Source organism: Chrysochloris asiatica, unplaced genomic scaffold, assembly GCF_000296735.1.
Source record: "Chrysochloris asiatica unplaced genomic scaffold, ChrAsi1.0 scaffold00037, whole genome shotgun sequence".
Classification (NCBI taxonomy): Eukaryota; Metazoa; Chordata; class Mammalia; order Afrosoricida; family Chrysochloridae; genus Chrysochloris; species Chrysochloris asiatica.
In genome coordinates this window covers 16,896,973-16,920,272 of record NW_006408555.1, presented here as the reverse complement: position 1 = coordinate 16,920,272, position 23,300 = coordinate 16,896,973, and the positions used below count along the sequence as shown (strand labels likewise).

Below are 23,300 nucleotides of genomic sequence, written 5' to 3'. Positions count from 1 at the left end.
AAAAAAATCAGCTCCCGGCCAATTCCTATGACGTGGAGGTCAGGCATGCCTCTACCCTACAACCTTCTTTACCCTATTTTGACACCAACCATCCTTCCCACAGCACTCTGCTTCGCATCTGGGTTCAATAATCCATTGCAATGGCCACACAGACTTTATAACAACAGTCATGGGTTTCATTAGGGAAGTGAATGGGGTACACAATTCAGGATCAAAAAACAACTCGGGATGCAGCAGTTTTCAAATTAGGAATTCCTATTCTCTGTTTTACTACAGACACGCCTCACTCTTGTCCTCTGCTTTTCAGCCACGTGGCCCCTTGGCTTTTGCGTGTTACAAAGCTCTTTTAGCCAGTCTGTGAATGCCCAAAGGGCACATTCTGCAAGCCAGCCTCCTGTCTTTAGGAGGCTTAGGCCATGGACCTAGAGGGAGAGCCATCAACTGCTCTGTTTCTCCATGCCACTGTCTCTGCTATTGCTACTATTCTAGGTAGGGATCTCATGCTTAATTCATGCTTTTCTTTCTTGAAATGGTCCTAGGATCATCTGTCTCTGCTGCTGAGATGGCTCCTTTTAGACTTAGGGGGTTGGCAAAGCTAACCAATCCTAGCCTTAAGAGTCCTGTACACCTTATTTGCATGGTTCCACCTATCACTTAAGGAGCTATTGTAGCGTAGTGGTTACGAATTGGGCTACTAATCTGAAGGTCAGCAGTTCGAAACTACCAGCGGTTCCACAGGAGAAAGATGAGGCATTCTGCTCCCGTAAAGATTTACAGCCTTGGAAACCCTGTGCAGAGTCACTATGAGTTGGAACCGACTCCATGGTACTTAACAACAACAACCTATCATTTGGTTAGAATTAAGATGTTGGATAGAAAAGTCATATTAAGTAAATTCAAGGTACCACAATACCCCTCCACCACTTTTAAATACAACTTTCGTTAGACATCCATCAATCATTCCAATATGAGTATGCCATCTCTTCCTTTTGAAACTGACTGATACATATATATATATATTCTTTATGAATTCTCTCCTCTGATAACTTGATGTTGTTCATTTTGAAGGTCCTGTTCTTTCATACTTTTGTGGTAATACTTGCATACATGTCTTATGTATCTCTCTTACTGAAATGTAAGTATCTTGAGGGCAAGGTCTGGTTTTATCAATTTGCTATCACCCTAACAGATCAGATCCCAGCAGGAACATTCAGTATGTGGAACGAATGGCTGAATAGCAAGGGACACCAACCAAAATATTATTTATTGCTTTATTTAACTTTCCCTTACAATTGAAGACTGGTTACTGTTACTGTAACCTGAAAGCTCAAGTTTTTTTCAATCTAGAGAGGAAAGTGTATATCACTTCTGAGCCACTGACCTGTCCTGTTCCCTGCATGCTAATCAAGAATGTAACATGATATTTGTGTCTCTTTGTGTGTTTTCTACAGGCCTTTCTCTGTAAACCCTTCTGCTGGAACTCTTAACGTGGGAGAGACCATGCAACTGGAAGTGGAGTTTGAGCCACAGACTGTGGGCAATCACAGTGAAAGACTTATTGTGTATTATGACACAGGTATGCAGTATCCTCTGTTAAAAGTGATGTATGTTGAGAGGTCTGAAGGGAAATATAAAGTTAAGTGTTGTTGTTATTGTTAGGTGCCATTGGATGAGTTCTGACTCATAGCAACCCTGTGTACAACAGAACCAAACACTGCCTGGTCCTGTGTCAGCCTCACAATTATTGTCAGGTTGGAACCCATTGTTGGCAGTCACTGTGTCAGTCCTTCTCACTGAGGGGCTTCCTCTGTTTTGCTGACCCTCTACTGTACTAAGCATGATGTGCTTCTACAAGGACTGGTCCCTCCTGATGACATGTCCAAAGTACATGAGATGAAGTCTTGCTATCTTCACTTCTGAAGAACCTTCTGACTCTACTGTCTTCCAAGACAAATTTGTTCATTCTCCTGGCAGAACATAGTAATTTCAATATTCTTCACCAACACTGTAATTCAGATATATCACGTAAAGTAGAAAGTAGTTATTCTGAATGCATTAAAGTAACCTAAGAACAACAGAGTGAAGAGCCAAAGAATTGATGCCTCCAGTAGAAATGCTATTGAGCCAGGTGTCAATCCAACTTAATGAATTTCTCCAGCTCTTGAAAGACCACAGAATAGAAGCTCAGGAAGTAATCTGTACCCAGAAGTTGCTCTGAGAGATTGAGGCAATGCATGTATAAACAGAAAGTTAAGGTAACTGGATACTTCATGGACTTTACATTTGATTTATTGTTGTAACCATCTAACATTGTCAAATTTAACCCCCTGATCAGAATGTCCTTGTGTGTGCCCATTAGTCTGTGTGTGGTAAGACCTTTGGTCTGTGTAAATTACTTCAATCCATACAGCATGAAAATAGCTAACTGACATCTGACATAAATATACTACTCTGTCTATTGCCATTCATGTTTTTTTTAAGAGCTACACATTGCAGAGTCATGAATTTTACACATTGTTTTTGCAAAGATTTAATTTTGTGGTCATGTATACTATATGTACATTATGCAAGTCTCCAAAGTTGGCTTGCAAATTAATATTTTAGCATTGCCATTTATTATTTCATGATTTTTCTCATTTCATTCTCACTTCCTTTCTGCCCATTCATCATGAGTGACCTAGATTCTCTGCCTTGGAAAAGCATGGTAGGAGAAGAGCCAGGAAAAGCATAACAAAGGACATTCAGGTCAGCGCTCAGAGTCCCTGGTTTTGTGGATGCACATCTGAGCTGCAAGTCCTTGCCTTGGCCCTGACTCCATATTACCCGATGTAACAATAACCCATAACCAGTGGCACAAATCTCTTTGACTGATTCCCTAGTGTTGCACATAACTCACTGGTCACTAGCAAAGGATACTTCACTTGAACTAGAGTAAACGAAAAGGGGAACTTTTTGGCCCATGTAGCCAAACATTTATTATTCAATTACTTTGTTATTATTTGAGTATCCTGGTGTGGCACTGTAGGATAAACAGTAGACTGCTAACCACAAAGTTGGTAGTTCAAACCCACCAGCTGCTCTTTAGAAACCCTATACAGTGTCACTATGAGTTGGAACTGACTCGATGGCACTTAACAACAACAATTTCATTCTGCATAATGTCTTCCATGATTATCCATGTTACGAGGTATTTCTTAGATTTATTCTCTAACATTGCTTATTATTCCATGTGTATATGTACCAAAGTTTGTTTAACCATTCTTCCATTGATGGGCATTTAGGCGGTTTCCATCTTTTTGCTATTGTGAATAGTTCTTTGATGAACATCGGCTTGCATATATCTACTTATGTTCTGGATCTTATTTCTTGTGGATACATACCGAGGAGCGGGATTGTGAAGTCATGTGGTATTTCTGTTTCCAAATTTCTGAGGAAACGACATAACCATTTTCCATAGCAGTGGAACCATTTTGCAGTGTACCCACCAGCAATGCAGGAGGGTCTCTACACCCTCACCAGCATTTGTTGTTTTCTCGGTTATTTTTTTGACTTTGCTATTAATGCTGGAGTGAGATGATAGCTCATTGTTGTTTTAATTCACATATCCCTAATGGCTAATGTCGAGTCAGAAAACCAAAAGGGAAGAACATGCTCAACATTTCTCAACCTGGGGGAACTGAAGAAAAAATTCAAGTCTCAACTTTTCGTTATTGAATGATTCTCTGGGCAAATTATTGAATGATGCAGAAAGCATCAAATGAAGATGAAAGGAATATACAGAGTCACTGTACCAAAAGGAAATGGTTGATGTTCAACTGTTTCAAGAGGTAGCATATGATCAAGAACCAATGATACTGAAGGAAAAAGTCCTAGGTGCATTGAAAGAATTAGCAAAGAACGAGGCTCCAGGAATTGAAGGAATAAAAATTGAAATCTTTCAAGAAAGTGAGGCAGCACAGGAGGCACTCACTGATCTATGCCAAGAAATTTGGAAGACATCTGGCTGACCAATTGGAAGAGATCCGTATTTGTGCCCATTCCAAAGAGAGGTGACCCAATGGAATGCAGAAATCATTGGACAATCTCTTTGATATCCCATGCGAGTAAAGTTTTACTAAGGGTAATACAGAAACGGCTGCAAGCATACATTGACAGAGAACTTCCAGAGGTTCAAGCTGGATTCAAAAGAGGACATGGAATGAGGTATATTGTTGCTGATGTCCGATGGATCTTGGCTGAAAGCAGAGAATACCAGAAAGATGTTTACCTGTGCTTTATTGACTACGCAAAGGCTTTTGATTGTGTGGATCATGACAAGCTGTGGACAACATTGTGAAGTATGAATATTTCGGAACGCTTAGTTGTGCTCATGAGGAATCTGTACCTGGACCAAGAGGCAGTTGTTTGAGCAGAACATGGGAACACTGAATGGTTTACAATTAAGAAAGATGTGTTCAGGGTTGCATTCTTTCACCATACTTATTCAACCTGTATGATGAGCAAATCATCCGATAAGCTGGGTTATATGAAGAAAAACATGGCATCAGGATTGGAGGAAGACTCATTAACAACCTGCGATATGCAGATGACCTTACTTTCTCAAAGTGAAGAGGACTTAAAGTATTTACTGATGAAGATCAAAGAGCACAGCCTTCAGTATGGATTACATCTCAATGTCAAGAAAACAAAAATCCTTACTACTGGAACAATAAACAGTATTCTTATCAACAGAGAAGAGACTGAAGTTGTCAAGGATTTCATTCTTCTTGGATCAACTATCAACACTCATGGAAGCAGCAGTCAAGAAATCAAATGATGTATTGCATTAGGCAAATCTGCTGCACAAGACCTTTTTAAAGTGTTAAAGAGCAGAGATGTCAGCTTGAGGACTAAGGTGCACCTGACCCAAGATAGTATTTTCAATAACCTCATATGCATGTGAAAGCTGGACAGTGAATAAGGAAGACCGTAGAAGAATTGATGCTTTTGAGTTATGGTGTTGGAGAATATTGAAAGAGCCATGGGCTGCCAAAAGAACCAACAGATCTGCATTGGAAGAAGTGCAGCCAGAGTGCTCCTTGGAGGTCAGCATGACCAAACTTTGTCTCTCATACTTCAGACATATTGTCAGGAGGGACCAGTCACTGGAGAAGGAGATCATGTTTGGTAAGGTGGAAGGTCAGAGAAAAAGAGGAAGACCCCCAACGAGATGGACTGACTAAGTGGCAGCATCAGTGAGCTCAAGTGTGGCAACAATTGTGAGGTTGGTCCAGGACCGGGCAGTGTTTTGTTCTGTTTTACATACGGTTGCTATGAATCTGTACCAACTTGATGGCACCCAACAACAATGGCTAATGATTTTGAACATTTCCATATATGTTTGTTGGCTGCTTGAATATCTCATGGGTGAAGTATCTGTTCATACCGTCTGTCCAGTTTTTAATTGGGTCATTTATCTTGACCTAATTCCTCGGAAACCTCAGAACCGACTCGAGAGCACTGAACAACAACAACTGATATTTATAGAAGTTGTGTTACTTTATCAAGTACGTAGGCTACATCTGTCAAGTTGGGCCACATTTAAAGCTATCAATCATTTTCAACTAGTTTCAAAGCTTGAAATCGTATACTATTGAAATCATAGAACTAGAAAGAACATCTTCAAATGTTTGAATATTAGTAATATACTGTTCAACATGGGCCAAAGAAGAAAAAAAGAGAACATATATGCACTGTTGAATGTAAAACTGATGATATGGTCTGCAAATCTTCACTCAATTCACAATAAACACTTAAAAAATATATCAGTTAGGTCAAATTTGTTCATAGTCATGCCCTAGTCCCTGGAGGACATCATGCTTGGTAAAGTGGGAGGGTCAAGGAAAAAGAGGAGGACCCCTCCCCACCCCCCAACAGGAATGATTGGCACAGTGGCAGAAGCAATGGGCTCAAGCATAGCAGCAGTTATGAGGATGGCATAAGACCAGGCTGTGCTTTGTTCTGTTGGGCATAGGGTTTCTGTGAGTCAGTGCTGGCTCGGCCCCTAACAACAACAACAACAACAACAACAACAACAACAACAACAACAACAACAACTTCACACAGCATAGTAGGAACCTCCAGGTTCATCCTTTTTATGAGATGTTTCATAGATTCATCATTATTTATTATGTTGTATAGTATCCCAACGTGTGTATCTACCAAAAGTTGTTTATTCATTTTTTCCTTGATGGACATGTAGGCTGTTGCCATCTTCTTTGCTATTGTGAATAGTTCTGCGATGAACATGAGTGTGCATATTTCTATGCCTGTTGTGGCTTTTATTTCTCTAGGATATATACCAAGTAGAGGGCTTGCTGGGGCAACTTTTTAGGGAGGTATTATCCCATTTTCCATAGTGATTGCACCATTTTACAGTCCCACCAGCAGCGTATGAGGGTTCCAGTCCCTTCACACCCTCACCTTGTTGTTCTCTGTTTAAACTTTGCTATTAATACTGAAATGAGATGATATATAACAAGATTTTATACCAGAAGCTTAAAAAAGAGTGACACATAGTCCTTTTGCTCACACCAAGTGAATTGTTGATAAATACATTAAAAAGCTTTAGAATAGTGTTGACTGATGGTACAAATTAATTGTTGGTAAATGCATTAAATAGCTTTAGAATACTGCTGATGGAACAAATTAATTGTTGATAAATACATTAAATAGCTTTAGAATACCGTTGATTGATGGTGCATTGAGGGGTTGCATAGTAATGAAGCGAAGTCTATGCTTTGTTGAATGTAGAACTGAAGATATGCTCTGTCAACCTTCAGTCAATGCACAGCAACAAACTTTAAAAAAGATGTTGTTTGCTTCATCTTTCTCTTCTCCTAATTTTGATACTTTAGGTATATATTTTAATATATTTAACATTTGTATGCTTATACTTGTATATACGTTACATGTGTATTACCCAAATATTTACAAATACATATATATTTGGGGAGTATGATGTCACAAAATTTTATTTGATTGGATTTGAGTTTTAAGAAATACTGAGACCAACCAATTTAGACTGTTTATCGAATGATCGATTGATGGCATTAAAACTTGAGGGAAGACTTCAGTGATCATGTAATCCAGTCATTAGATTTGACAGATGAACCAGAAGCTCTCAGAAATAAAGTGGCTTACCCAAAGTCACATAACTAATCAGAAGCACAATTAGGACCCAGACCCAGAGACTCCTAACTTCTATATAATCAATGCCGTTTCACCCTAATGGATTGTCTCCCTCATTGCTTGTGTTAGAACATGTTGTTGTTGTTGTTGTGAAGTTGGTTCCGCCCCATAGCCAGCGTGTATAGGGTTTCCGAGGAGTGGCTGGTGAGCTTGAACTGCTGACCTTGAGGTTCTAATCGGCCTTGCAGTCCAGCGTATAAACCCACAGCACCCCACCAGGACTCCATGTATTTCTACATGAGCATTCCTATGCCCTTAGCCTGTGGGCTTTGAAATGACGCAGCACTCTCCCAGTGGTCCTCCTTCTAGATTTTACTTGCATGTGAGTATGTGGGATGACGCCCTTCCTTTCCTGTTCACTGGGTGAACCACAGTGAATTTTTGCGTATTAACATGATTCAATGTTGGTTTCCATTCCCTGGGGTTCCAGTGGCAGCGTTGGCACATGAGTGAAGTTCATTTCTGAAGATTACAAACAGAGGTGCGATGTCTTATGGCATTCTGTCTTTTATAAAATGAACTGACAGTAGGAATAGGCTTTCATCTTTATTGTGGGTTATCAGTGACCACAGCTTATAACCTCCTATTAGTGGAGAACAGTAATGAATGCCTAACAATTAATTATGGAGTTCTTTCCAAGCTGCCATGATCATTGGCTTCTCACTTCACTAAATAAGCATCTGACTGAACTTTCTGCAGCTGTCTGAAGTATGAATTGATTTGAGGAGAGAAATTTTAATATGGGCTATTGATGAAAGTGTTTTCTTCAAACTTCCCCAAAACAGTGTTCAACAGGGGGAAGCATTGATACTCCTCAGCAGGAAGTCCTCAGTCACATGTCTAGCAGTTGTGTTTGTATCTTTCAGTTTTTGGTCTTCCACTGCATATGTTGTTGATTAAATGCAGCTGGGAAGAGATATCTTGCTTTTCTGACAAGCAGATTTTGAACAAGTGCTCTAGCAATTGCAGAAGTGGTTTGTAAAATACCACCAATATCTAATATTTAATAACATCTTCTGGAATCAGAACTTTATGCCTTCCCTCCCCGCCACTGCCTGTGAGTTTCCAGGTGTAGTGAAATGAAGTTTGTTTACGCAATTTATTTTATAGCAGTAATGATTGGCTGCCGTTTGCTTTTTGTTTTGTTTTCAAACATACAAAAGGGAAATGTATTGAGGAACACATGGATACCTCTATTGCTTGGCATCTGTTGTTCTGTGCTAGTCTGGTATACAACCTGGTGTGGCCTACAGGATAAGCACTGGACTGCTAACCACAAATCCAGGGGTTCAAATTCACCAGCCTCTCCTTGGAATCCCTTCATAGGGTCATGGTGACTCAAAACTGACATAATGACACTTCACAACAACAACATGACTCTTAAACTGATTATATGTATTATATCTAGACACGCATGTCTGATGTCAGAAGAATATTGGTGCTGGAATTCTAAATTGTTTTAATTCTAGAAAACTGTCAATAGAATTTAATTAAGTTTTCAAAAATTATAATGATTGCAGGACCCAACCCCACAAACCAAGAAGGGAACAGGCACTCCTAGGGTACAGAAAACACCAATGCTGAGCAGGGTATCATTTGTTCCCCACGCCTACAAGCGTAACACTCCTTTTATCCAGTTTTCTAAGTAACCAGGGTGGGGAGACCCTTGTCAGGAAGTGCTACTTCCTTCAACAGCTGTGATGGCAAGGAAGGAGTGATAGAAGCTTCCTTCACTTTGTGGATCTGGAGATTTGGGGAAGATGGAAATGAAAAAGAAAATCAGTATTAGATTAGATTGTTTTTGAAAGGATGATTTTAGAGGTTCGTTTGCTGTATTTCTAGAAAGGAAGATTGCAGCAAGATCTTCAGAGAGATGATGCTAATCTCTTTGGCCTTAGATTTGGATGAAATTCTCCTTTAGATCTTTTTACTTGATTAATTTTTAGTGAAAGTTTACACAGAGTTTTAGGTTCCCATTTAACAATATCTATACAAGTTGTTCAGTGTTAATACATTTTTTTAAACGCATGCACATTCTCATTATCTCCATTCTGGTTGCTCCATTTCCATTCATCTAGTTTCCCTATTCCCTTACATTCTTAACTTTGTTTTAAAGTAATTGTTGACCACTTAGTGATTTTTAAAAAAAGATCATATGTGACCTTAGTTCATTTTTTAAACAGTGAAATATTTCAAATAACCACAAACGCATATACAACAGTATTCTGAATAGCCATTCTGTTTAACACATCTCAACATTTCGCCATACATTTTTCCTTCAGATATTTTATAGTGTAGGTAATTAAGCTGATTATAGATTTGAAACCACCATGTTAAACTTACCAGATCCATTTCCCGTGTCTTGCTCCTCATAGATGAATTGAGTATGGTCTTATACTATCTCCACATATTTGCTTATCCATAAACAACATGCAAGGGGCTTCAAAAAGTTCATGGAAACATTCCATTATTTCTTAGCTCCATTTTTCCATGAATTTTTTGAAGGCTCCTTGGATGGCATTGTCTGAAGTGGCTTTAAATGTCATATATATGGCATCATACTATACATACCAATTTCCAACTTGCTTTTATTATTCAATATATTAAGAATTAAGCCTGTAGTTAGCAATATATTAAGAATTAAGCCTGTAGTTAGATGCACATGGCTGTATTTTGTTTTGACTAATGTATAACATTCCAGTGAAAAAACTGTAGTTGTTCTATTCTCCTGTTGAATACTTAGGCTGTTCCTAGTGCTACAATATACTCCTGGTGAGGCACTGTAGGATCGGCGCTGGACTGCGAACCACAAGGTCAGCAGTTCAAACCCACCAACTGTTTCTTGGAAACCCTATATAGGATTGCTGAGTCAGGACCACCTCAGTGGCACTTAACAACAACAACAGTGCTACAAAAAGCATCTTTGTACGTATCTTCTTGTATCTGAGAGATTAAGAAGTACAGTTTCTTGGTAATAGGAAGTATGTATCCTGAGATTTGTTGTTGTTTTGTTAGTTGCCACAGAGTTGTTTCTGACTCACGGCAATCCAGTTTGTGCCGAGTAGAACTGCTCCACACAGTTTTCAAAGTTCTGATCTTTCAAAAGCAGATGACCAGGTCTGTCTACCAAGGCATCCTTGGGCTGGGTTTGAACTGCCAACCTTTCTGCTGGTAGTTGAGTGCTTAATAATTGAATTTTATTGGATACTAGGTAGATTTGATTCTCTGTAGTTGGTATCAAGCATAATATGTAAGTTTTCTAATTATATCTTATCTCTGGATTGATGGCGGGGGAGGGAGGAGGAAAGGAAAGAATGAAAGAATGCTTGTATTATATATACTCCCTAACTTCAACATGGGAAAACCAAAAATTTCCTGGAAATGCAATTCTAGAATAAATTTAAAATGTAAGCTTTGTTTATTCCTAGGTGAAAAAGTGTTTGTATCTCTGTACGGAGCTGCCATCGACATGAACATAAGGCTAGACAAGAATTCCTTGACCATAGAGAAAACCTACATATCTTTGGCCAGTCAGCGAACCATCACCATTCACAACCGCAGTAACATCATCGCCCATTTCCAGTGGAAGATATTTGCTAATCAGGATGATGAGGATAGAGAAAAGAATAGGTTTGTGAAAAAAAATATGACCTATATGTTATGATGTTGGGGAAGGTAAACCTCAGTAACAGTGAAGAATCAGAGGATTTTGTAAGAAGTTTCTAAGCAACTCAGTCAAGGTTGTTTTGTTAGCTGCCACAGAGTTGATAACTAATCTTGATAACTGGATTCCAGGGCCTGATGCTCACTTTGCACTTGCTCTTTAAGGTCCCCAAGCTGAGGCGGGTGAAACCATCTTCAGCTAACCTACCCCGTTATAACTTGTCAGTAGCTCAACTCCTAGACTTTACAGACCAAGTGTGTTCCTACTTCATGCATGGAATATGCATTCCTTTCATATTCTTAACCCCATTGATAAAGGTTTAATAAAGAGGTTTTTTTCCTCTGTATAAAAGAAACCTCTTTTCATGACTAACTGTGACTGTCTCAACAGTAAAGGTAGAAGTTTTGTTACCAAAAGAGGGGAACAGTTAATCTTACAGTCCAGGAACAGAGAACTCTAGGACCATCAAGGAGAAGAGCATGAGCACTGTGGGACCCTATCCAGAGAAGCAGCGACACCAGAGATGGAAACAGAGATGAGGGCATGGAGAGAGAGAGCAGCTGAGGACTCTAGACTCATGGAAAAAGAGAGACTGTGCTGATGGCCAGGAGGCAGGCTTGCAGAATGTGCCCTTTGGTTGTTTAAATGATTATATATTCCTGCGTGTTTTTGTGTACATCCCCCCCCCGACACACACACACACACACACACACACAAACAGAAGGAATAGAAGCAAATACTATTGAATGATGATGCACAGAGGAGATTGTAATCATTGCAATGAAACGATGAATGTAAAACTGATGTTCCCCCATGTAAACTATCACTCAATTCACATAAAAACTTAAAAGCAAAACAAAATAAAAGCCTCTTTTGAATTGGGACCAATGTGGAGTTTTTTGTTTTTTTTTTCAGTGAAAATTTTTCAGAAAATAGGAAGAATGAGGAAAAAGAAAGGCTTAGCTACAACCTCTTTTATATATTTGATCAGTTTTAGAAGCAGGCCTCCATCCTGACATACCATATAATTTAATAATGATTTCTAGTTGGTATCTTTAATCTCCTGTGTTTTGAAGTGATACTTCAGGTGGGAGAGAAAATTAATAAAAATGTAAAACCAAAATGTTTTAACTAATCTCATCATTGTTAAACTTTGAATATTTCTTTTTACCAAATCCATGCTTGCCTCCTATTTCATTTTTATTTCCTTCCAACCTCCTTGAATCAGCACTCTCTGCTTTTATTGGAATTTCTGAAGGCTTTTTTTTTTTTTTTTTTTTTTAACCCTCTTTCCATTTTTATTAAAGATTAGCACTGGGAGCTTCAAAGCCTTTTTTAAAACCAAGTTAGTAAGTGATGAAAATAAAAGCATGTCTGTCCATGGATACCAGGCAGAAATCTCCCAGCGAGCTGCCCTAATTGAATCAGAAGGAGCTATGACAATGGCAGGAGACAGCACACCAAGAAGCTCTGTCATTCAGACAATGAGCTTTAATCACCGGATTGCCACTGTGCCAATCTTTGAAAAGTGCAAAAAAAAAAAAAAAAAATTTTTTTTTTAAATCTTTCCTGCTTAGAAACAGCTCTTCCACTGTCTCCATTTGTCCTGATTCTCCAGACGTCAGCACGATCCAGACATGTTTAAAGATCAGGTACAAAAAGAAAGAGGAACCGTAATAAGAGTCGTGTTTCAAAATCATGCCTGGGCACCATGTTTGGGGGAGACCTGTACCCATTTGAGAAATGAAAACTGTGGCACATTCTGTACTGCTTCAATCTGAGAACTGATGAACAGTAGCTTCTTTCTAAAAGTAACTTGTTTCCTATTTACAAATTCTGTGTGTTATTTTGACTCCCCATTGACTATATATTATTTCCTATTACACATAGCCAATGAACTGTTATTTGTTGTTAAGTGCTGTGGAGTCGGTTCTGATTCATAGAGACCCCATATAGACTTTCTGAGGCTGTTAATTTTTGCAGGAGCTGAAAGCCTCATCTTTCTTCCATGGAGCAGCTGGTAGGGTCGAACCACCGACCTTGTGGTTAGTTAGCAGTCCAGTACTTATCATACAGAGCCACTATATTCTTAAGTCTATGAATAAACTTTAGGGGGAAAAAAGACAATTACAAAGGTGAAGCTATAAATATATTCTTACAACCTAAAGAAAACTGCTCTTAAGGTTTTGATATATCTAAATTGACTCTCTTTCATACTAAGTCTGTTTTCTTTCTTTCTTTTTTGCCTTTCTATTACAAACTGGGATTACTCTATACATCCCACTTTGTAATGTGCTTTCTCACTTTAAAATATTGAAGACATCTGAAATGCTATTAAATATTCTTCTCTAATACGATTTTAATACTTGCTTCGCATTCTTTTAATATAGACATATGACAGGACTCAGGGTAGTATATTGGTTAACACCGGAGGATTCAGATTTCAAAAACAAACACACTAATTTGAAGTTTAGACTCCATCAAAGGGGCCCTGATGGTACAATGGTTAAGTGCTTGACGGCTAACCGAAAGGTCAGCATTCCAACCCCCAGCCTCTCTGTGTGATAGATGAGACATGGCCATCTGCCCCTGTAATGACCCAGCCTCGGAAACCCTCCGGGGCAGACCTGCCCCGACAGCATACAATCACAGCAGGTTCCATCTGATTAGCTGTGTGAACTTGGACACGCTACTTTACCTTTCTGAGCATCAGTTTTATCATCTGTAATATAGGAAGGATGACAATGGTATTACTACTAATAATTACTTCAGGTTAGTGGTTATAAGCATGAAATTGCATGATGCCTGTGAAGGGTTTGGCAAGTACATGTTAATATTGAAGCCTTCCGTTATTTGTGTAACCAATCCCTCATTACCTTATATCAGGTCTCCTCACATCTTTGTTTGGTATTATTGCCAGCATTTAGATAAGCATCTTATCTAGCAGTGTGTTGTTTATAACCATGATTATTTCCCTAGACTTTTTCCCTAGAAGTAGAATTTATGGTTTCAAAGAGTATACAGTCTATGTCTTCCAGGTATGCATCAAATAACAAAATAAAAAACGAAAAAGAAAAGCAAGATGCCTTTGGTTTGCTTTGCTGTGCGCAGCAGTTTAGTGGGAAAGTCAGTCTGGTTACCTTGGGCCCTGGCTTCTATATGGTAATCAGAAGGAAGCACACAATGCAGTCTTCATTAAATCAGAGCACGCTGAACCTGTTTCTTCCATTTGTTATGCCAAGTGACTGGAGGACCCTGGGCAGAGAAATTAATAAAAAGTGTGATTGGCAGCGCTAAACATGTAGTTTGCTTAGAGTCGTTGAAAAAGTAGTTGGGACTGGGACAAGAACTCAGTGACTCTGAACTCCCACCCAGCATTCACAATGCTCATTAACGTGCTTCTCGCTATTGGAAATACCAGTAAAAATGTTGGGAGAATGTCCAGGTGTCCTGTTCAGTCTGTTAAGTTCAGGTAAAGGACTTCATGCCAGGAATAATAGGATCACAACTTCGGTGAGGGTGGTATCTTAGAGACTGGGCCAAGCTGCTTTCTTTCTTATCATGATGTGTGTTAAGTGCTAGAGAGAGGGAGAAATGAGATGTCCTTAGGTAGCATCTGAGCATTTTATAAACTTGACAGACTGGTCATTGTTCATGGTTGACACGGAGAAAACTGGTATTTATCGGACACTTGCTACATCTCAGGAACTGTACCAGGTCCTTTATCAGATTTAAATCTTAAAACATCCTTATGATGGAGGAGCTCCTATTATTTTATAAGTGAAGACATCAAGACTTAGAAGAATTGGAAAATTCCCAAAGTCACAGAGCTGGTAAATTAGTAGTAGAGCCAGTTTTGAAATGCAGCTCTTGCTGGCTCGATTCTGTTCTTTTGGAAGCACACAGCTGAGAAGGAACGAAACCTAAGCAAGTTTAAAAGATTGAAATCATTTTTTGAAAGTGTGAGAGGCAGGGAAGATGTTAAGTATTTTCAGAGCAGCCTGGAAAGCTCCATTACCTAGAACACAATGTTTGTTGTGAACTACGGAAGAGCCCAGGGGTGAGATCAGGCATTGAATGGGAAGGGAAGCTAGGGAGGACCTCTTGAATGAAGGGCCTAGAGATGAGGGAACTGAGCCTTTGAGAGGTAAAAGCACACAGATGCCCAGCTAGGATTGACAGACTGAGAAATAGGGAGGGACTGTCCCATGTTCGTGATGTTATTGTGAAGTACCATGAAGTCAGTTCCAACTCATAGCGACACTGTATAGGGTTTCTGAGGCTTAAATCTTTACAAGAGCAGAAAGCCTCATCTTTCTCCTGGGGAGCAGTTGGTGGGCTCGAACTGTTGACCTTGTGGTTCATAGTCCAGTGCTTAGCTTTTGCAGTTCCAGGATGATAGGTGTGGGCAGTTCTCTTTACATAGTGTATCCATGGGAGATCCAAAATGGATCTCACATCTCTTCTGTTTCCCATAGGGTCTGTGATGATCTGATCAAAGAGGAAAAGAATGAGACGGATGAGTTCCTCGAAGAGTGCGTTATTGATCCTTCACTACGTGAACGTCTTTCCATTCTCTCCCGCACCTTTGAGAATCACAGAAGGCTGGTTCAGGAAGACAGCATGCTCTTCCTGAGTAACATTTTCACTCTGGAGCCCCTGGTAAGTAAATATATATATATATATAAAGCCTGGCCCTATAACAGACATCTGTGGGAGTGTAGGGCATGTTTCAGTGGGAGCGTTTGATGGGGTTAGTATTCAACCAGTGATTTCTGTAAGGAAAAGAAGGAAAGATACTAAAGGAAAGATACTAAAGGAAGTAGAGAGTCTTGGCTTCAACAGCAGGCAGGTTTATTGAGAGTAAACCTGGGAGGGGGTACTCTTACGTCACCAATGGAGACCAAGAGCCCGTCTGTTCCCTTACAGACTGGAGTATTTATAGTCCGTGTGGTCTGGGTATAGTTCTGGCGAGTTTACAATGGGCAGGGGTATGGAGATTTGGGCAGGGGTATGGAGATTTTCCTGAAACCTGGAATTTCAGAGGGGGGAGGGTCTCCAGGTATAACAAAGACCCAAGCTTCATTTGGGGTAGTTGCAAAACCATTCTGTTGATCAGGCGCAAGGTCCTTCAATTTCCAAAAGCCTAAAGAGTCTATGTGAAGAGCCTCATTGTCATTATGAGACATTGAATGAAGGTTAATGGTCATAATGCTCACAGGTCACATTTAGAGAGCATTTTCTATAGGTCAGTATGGTAAGTGAGAAGTTTGGTAACTTGCTCAAGGTCAGTCATGAGCAGTTCATCCCTCAAGAACAGTTTTTCAACCTCAGCATAATTGACATTGGACTGACCTGTACATTGTAGGACCTTTAGCATCCCAACCTCTACCCCCTGGATGCGAGTTGTTACCTCCAAAAATGTTTCCAGACTTTGTCACCACTCCCTCCTGCTGCTTCAAAATAAAAGCCCTTAGCATCCTCTATATTTGCAATGTGCTAGGCAGGAGTCCTGGTATGGCACTGTGGCCTAATGCAACAGATGGCAAAGTCATTTAAACTGCAAGGTTGGTGGTTCAAACTCACCAGCTGCTCCTTGGAAACCCAATATACAGGGTTGCTATGGGTCAGTATCGTCTCGATGGCACTTAACAATAGGCACTGTGATAATCTCAAGGTCAGCAGTTCGAAACTACAGGGTCACTATGAGTCACAACCAACTCCATGGCACATGACCACCACTACCCTCACCACCCACCAGGCACTGTGGTAAGAGCTTGCTGTGCATTATTACTTCGCAGAATGATGTGAGAATAAAAGCTGATGGGAGTCAAGAAAGGCCACAGTTAGATAGAACTGCTGGACTGTTATCTTTCAAAGCACTTGGAGAAAAGACAGGGGCACAAGGGATACAGTTAAATGTGAGATCACTGTGGAAAATTCTGCTGAATTATATTGGCCCATTTTCTTTACATCTACTCCTCCAAACTGTTATTAAATGGTAAGACTTGAAGGAGTTCTATGGCAGAATGAATTTGAGAAACACTACATTAAATATTGCTTGGAAAATTTCTTTACGATTAGGTTTGTAAAAATCTCTAATATGCTAATATGCATTGTAAATCTCTAAGGGAGTTTTTCCTATACACATTTGTCATGGAATCCGTTTACCCGTGATTTCTGTTTAGTCAAACTTCTGTGTGGAATGATGGTGAAGACAGTAAATACAATAGTTCACAGGCTGACTTGATTATCACGGGCAAGATGTTTTAGAGAAGTTTCTTGAGAAGAGACCCTTCTAGGACAGGACTTTTAGAGAACAGAATAGGGGATGTGCATACCTTGGCTCATACTTGGTTTTATGAATGGAGCAGTTTGTTTTCCGTAAAGGGCTCAAGGTGGAGGTATAAGGACCAGACTAACTCTTTGTGGTTCCGCGGGAGAAAGATGAGGCATTCTGCTCCTGTAAAGATTTACAGCCTTGGAAACCCTGTGCAGAGTCACTATGAGTCGGAGCCGACTCCATGGTACTTAACCACAACTACAGTTTTTTGTCAGAAAACTAACAGGTAGGCTAAGTAATCTTCAGATATGGATTAGACCAGCAAGAATTTAAATGTAAGGTGAACCTACAGTGCTGAAGGATAGGACAGGCTCTAAAAGTGAAAATTGATCAATTCCAGAGATGCTTAAAAGGTCAGGAGTGAACTATGGATCCATGCAGACAAGTGGCTGAGTCTAGTGAGCTTGGCTAAGACAGGGAAGAGCAGTCAGATATGGTAATCTTAGACCTCCCAGCAAGGTCAACAGTGTAGACATTCTCTGGAAATTCATGTTGTTGATTGTTCTTTCTGTTCCTCATTGCATTCCGGGAGCAGATAATTCTGTAACCACAGACATGGTGGTCAGGAGAAGGTGAGAAGCCCACAGGTGAGTTCTGAGCATGTCTAAAACAGAAATAGGAAGAGTCAGTTACCTTAGGTTTTTTTCTCTTTATGCTGTCTCCCATTACCTAGTTTATTTCCAGAGCATCACAATGTAAATGGGAGTGCTAAAATATGGTATTTAGTGACTGCTTTTTAGAGTTCAGATAGAAAATGAAGTAGATATTCTCGTCACAAAGCATCTTTTCAACCATTGTTGGTGTTAAGTGCTGTCAACTAGGTTCCAACCATAGTGACTTTGTATAGGGGTTTTCGAGGAGCAGTTGGTAAGCTTGAACCACTAAATTTGTGGTTCAAACCAATTTTGCAGTCCAGCACATTAACCCTCAGCACCACACCAGGAGTCCTTTAACCATTAGTGGTGGTGGTGGTCGTTATGTGCTGTGGAATCAGTACCGACTCCTAGTGACCCTACATAGGGTTTCTTTACAGGAGCAGAAAGCCTCATCTTCTCCCGTGGAACTGCTGGTAGTTTCAAACTGCTGACTTTGAGATTAGCAGCGTGATTTGTAACCACTACGTTACTAAAGCTCCTTTTTCAACATTGTTGTTGTTAGGTGCCATCAAGTTGGTACCAACCCATAGCAACCTTATGCACAGCAGAACAAAACACTGTCCAATCCTGGGCCAACTTCACTATTGTTGCCATATATGAGTCCATCGATGCTGCCACTTGGCCAATCCATCTCGTTGGGGGGCTTCCTCTTTTTCTCTGACCTTTAACCTTACCAAACATGATATCCTTCTCTAGCGACTGGTCCCTCCTGACAATATGTCTAATTACTATTGAATCATAAGGATCTTATCCCCATCTCCTTTCACCAGACCCATCTAGACAAGATGAAAACTATTCAGTGGGAATTCTACCTTCCCCAACACACTCTGAAACTAAACTCCCTCTTGAAAACTTGTAAGCCAGTCACTTCGTGCCATGCTGTTTTGACCACTGTTGCTGTGTAGTAGATTTTGAGAACAGGATGTGAGAGACCTCCAACTCTGTTCTTCTCCTTAAATAATGCTTTTTCCGTATAAAGTTAGTGATCAGTTTTTCCATCTCTTTAAAGAATGACATTGGAATCTGGAATGGAATTGCATTATATCTATAGATTCCTTTGGGAAGTATTCATATTTCATAGTGTTAAGACTTCCTATCCATGAGCAACCATGTAAGTCTCTCTCTCTCTCTCTCTCTCTCTCTCTTTTTGTAGTTTTCTTTGATCTTTGTTTCTCTGGTTATATTTATTCCTAAGTATTTCATCTTTCAGGTGGCTTTGTAAATGGTATTGTTTTCATGATTTCCTTTACAGAGCTGTCTTTATTAGTATAGATGAATCCAACTGATTTTTGTATACTAATGTTGTACCATACTACTTTGCTGAATCTTTCAATAAGTTCATATAATTTTCATGCAGTCTTTGGAATTTTCTTTGTATAGGACCACATCATCTGCAAATAGAGTTTTACTTCTTCTTTTACAATTTGGATGCCTTTAATTTCCCTTTCTTGCTTTATAGCTCTGGCTAAGATTTTCAACATAATATTGAATTGTTATTGCTGTTGTTAAGTGCTGTCAAGTTGATTTCTACTCATAATGACCCTGTATTATAGGGATTCCAAGAAGCAGTTGGTGAGTTTGAATCACAGACTTTGTGGTTCAAACTGACCTTGCAGTCCAGTGATTTATCCCATAGTGCCACACCAGGAATATGTGATAAAGACCATCCTGATATGGTTCCTATTTGTAAAGGGAATGTTTCTCTCTCTTGATAGAAATGTTAGCTGTTGGATTTTCTCTATGCCCTTAGTTGTGTTGAGGAATTTCCTTTGTATTCCTGTTTTGTTGAGTGTTGTTTTTGTTTTTTTTTAAAATCAGGAATGGATATTGGATTTTGTCAATTGTCTTTTCTGTATCAATCAATATGATCATGTGGTTCTTTTCCTTTGTGATATTTATGTGGTGGATTATGTTGATTGTTTTTCTCGTATTGAATCATCCTTGCATCCCTGGTGTGAATCCTACTTGTCATAATTTGTTCTTTTTTAAATTTTATTGGCTAGGATTTTGTTGAGAATTTTTGTATCTATGTTCATGAGGGATGTTGGTTTATTTTTTTTAGTGATGTCTTTGCCTGGTTTTGGTATGAGGGTTATGCTTGCTTCATAAAACGTATTGGGGATATCATCCCCTCTGTACACAGGGTAGATAGGGATGGGCAACTTAGACATTGGCTACCTAAAATGGGAAGGGCTACAAAGGCACAAAGTAACTGGCTTACAAGCTTTCAAGAGGGAGTTTAGTTTCAGAGTGTGTTGGAGAAGGTAGAATCCCCACTGAATAGTTTTCATCTTGTTTAGATGGGTCTGGTAAAAAGAGATGGGTCTGGATAAGATTCTTACGATTCAATAGTGAGTAATTGTTATCATGACTAATAGCAACTGTCACAATTGTAAAAGTAGATGTTTTGTAACAAAAATGGGGGAATAGTTAATCTTACAGTTCAGAAACAGAGAACTCTAGGACCATCAAGGGAGAAGAGCACAAGTGGGATGTGGGCCATTATCCAGTGAAGCAGCAACACCAGAGATAGAGGCAGAGATGCGGACATCGAGAGAGGGAGCAGCTGAGGACTCTAGACTCATGTGTGCTGGTGGCTAAGAGGCAGGCTTGCAGAATATGCCCTTTGGTTGTTTAAATGATTATATATTCCTGAGTGTTTTGGTGTACATCAAAAGAAAAAACCAAAAACAAAAAACACAGAAGGAATAGAATCAAATACTGTTGAATGACGATGTATGGAGGGGATTGTAATCATTGCAATGAAACAAAATATGATACGATGTGTGTAAAACTGATGTTCTCCCATGTAAACTATCACTCAATTCACAATAACAACAAGAAAAAATTTATTGGGGAGTTTTCCTTTCTTGTTCTGGAATAATTTGAGTATAATTGGTATCACCTCTTCCCTGACTGTTTGGTAAACTTAACCAGTAAAGCCATCTGGGCCAGATTTTTTTTGTTGGAAGTTTTTAAATGACCTGATCAATTTGTTTTGTTGCTATAGGTCTGTTCAAGTTTACTACTTCATTCTGCTTTAGTTTCAGTAGGTAGTATTTTTCTAAAAATTTGTCCATTTCTTCTAGATTTTCAAATTTTCAATGGTGTACAATTCTTCATAGTACTCTGTTATTATCCTTTTTATTTCCATTGATCATGACATCACCCATATAATTTCTTATGTGTATTATTTGCATCTTCTCTTTCTTTTCTTTTGTTAGATTTGCCAATGATTTGTCAATGTTGTTAATGCTTTTGACGAACCAACTTCTTGTCTTGTTGATTTCTCGTTTTCCTGTTTTTTATTTATTTTTTCTATTTAATTTCTTCTTTGCTCTTTGTTATTTTTTCCCTTCTGGTGGCTATAGGTTTAATTTGCTGCTTTTTTCCTAATTGTTGTTGATGTTGTGTTAATGTTGATTTTGACTCTTTCTTCTTTTTGGATATGTGTGTCTATTAATTTTCTTCAGCTTCAGCCTGAACTTGAATATGAGCAATTGATGGTCTGTTCTACAGTCTGCCCCTGACCTTTTTTTGGCTGATGATACTGAGCTTTTCCACCATCTCTTTCCACAGATATAGAATTTGATTCCTCTGTATTTCATCTGGTGAGGTTCATGTGTATAGGCACCTATTATGTTGTTTTAAAAAGGTATTTGCAATAAGTTGTTGGTCTTATAAAATTCTATTCTTGATCGCTAGCATTATTTCTATCACCAAAGTCATATTTTCCAAGTATTGATCTTTCCTTTTTGTTTCCATCTTTCATATTCCAGTCACCAGTAAACTACCAATGCCTCTTGGTTGCATGTAACATCAATTTCAGACTGAAGAAGTTGGTAGAATTATTCAATTTCATCACCGCTAGCTTTAGTGGTTTGTGTATAAATTTGAATAATAGTAGAATTAGCTGGTTTTCTTTGTAGGCTTTCATATGTTATCTTATCATAGAGAGCATTAGATTTTCAAGACAGATCTTGAAATGCTCTTTTTGATGATGAATAAGACACCATTTCTCTTCAATTTGTCATTCTCAGTATAGTTAATCCTATGGATGTCATATTCAAAATGGCAAATACCTGTCCATTTCAGATTACTAATGCCTAGGATATCAATCTTTATACATTCAACTTCATTTTTGACACTCCCAATTTTCCTAGTATCATACCTTCTACATTGCATGTTCTGAATATTAATGGATGTTTATAGCTGTTTCTCCTCACTTTGAGTTGTGTGATATCAGCGAATGAATGTCCCCAGAACTTTGTTGCATTCATGTCATCGTAGTGAACTCCAGTTTGAGGAGGTAGTTCTTACCCAGTTGTATTTTGAGTGCCTGCCTTCCAACCTGAGGGGCTCATCTTCAGAAACTATGGCTAACCATGATCTTCTGTTATTCAGAATGTTCTCATCTTCCAGCGCTATATCTGACAATGTGCTGCTACTATTAGTAAGGTTTTCAGTGGCTAGACATTCAGAGGTAGTCCGCTTCTCCTTCTTCCTAGTCTGTCTTAGTCTGGAATCTTAGTCTGAAACCGTGCTAGTATTTACTGGTGGTATAGGTTCCAGCATCATGTACAACAGACTTACAGATGAGTGGGGAAAGGTGGTAATAGTCTTGAGTCTGGTGTGGTGCTGTAGGATAAGCACTGGACCACAAGCTCTGTTTGAACTGTTTGGTGTCTGTTTCAAACTCAACAGCCACTCCTTGGAGCCCTTATACAGGGTCCCTATGAGTCAGAAGTTACTTGATGTTATTTTACAACAGCAACTATGAGGATGGCACAGGACCAGGCAGTGTTTTATTCTGTTGTGCATAGGGTCGCTGTGAGTCGGAACTGACTTGACGGCACCTAACAACAACAACAAAGAATTTTGTGACTTACTTAGAATGTAAGTAGTCGTTTGGGCATCTGCAATGATATTGTCTTTTCTACATACTATTGAGTTTTCCTTTTCATACTAATATTCATTATCTAGCTTTGACAGTTTTTATAAGATGAAAATGAAAGCATGACGCTTTCCTGGTGTCTTCCTAAAGCTCATCTGGTCAAAGCAGCAGAAGTCAGTGTCAGCCATTGTGAATTATTTATTACTTATGTTAGAAATTGTTTGTTTTCCTCTTTAAAGATCCTGATTGTTTTATACAACTACAGTTTTTGTATATGAGTACACCCTTGGAAACCCTGTACAGGGTCGCTATGGGTCGGAACCGACTCGACGGCACTTAACAACAACAACAACAACATAATATCGTCTTACTTTGTAAATTACTTTTGAAGGTATTTGATGGAAAAATTTTGCTATTTCACTTGCTTTTAAACTCAGATGTGAGCTGTGGGTATTTTCCACAGTTGAGATTTTGGGTTTCTGGTGCAGATAAATAAGTTGCTGATGAAAGATG

The 23,300-nt window shown here is 39.1% G+C and overlaps 1 protein-coding gene across 1 annotated transcript in view; it reads left to right on the top strand.

The window, feature by feature from the left end:
• The window catches only part of HYDIN (HYDIN, axonemal central pair apparatus protein), a 402,001-nt gene that overhangs the window by 54,987 nt on the left and 323,714 nt on the right, over nt 1-23,300 (top strand). Inside the window, exons 6-8 of the mRNA XM_006860316.1 lie at nt 1,452-1,576; nt 10,659-10,860; nt 15,373-15,556. Coding sequence (XP_006860378.1) covers nt 1,452-1,576; nt 10,659-10,860; nt 15,373-15,556 — 511 coding nt within the window. The remainder of the gene's footprint in view (nt 1-1,451; nt 1,577-10,658; nt 10,861-15,372; nt 15,557-23,300) is intronic.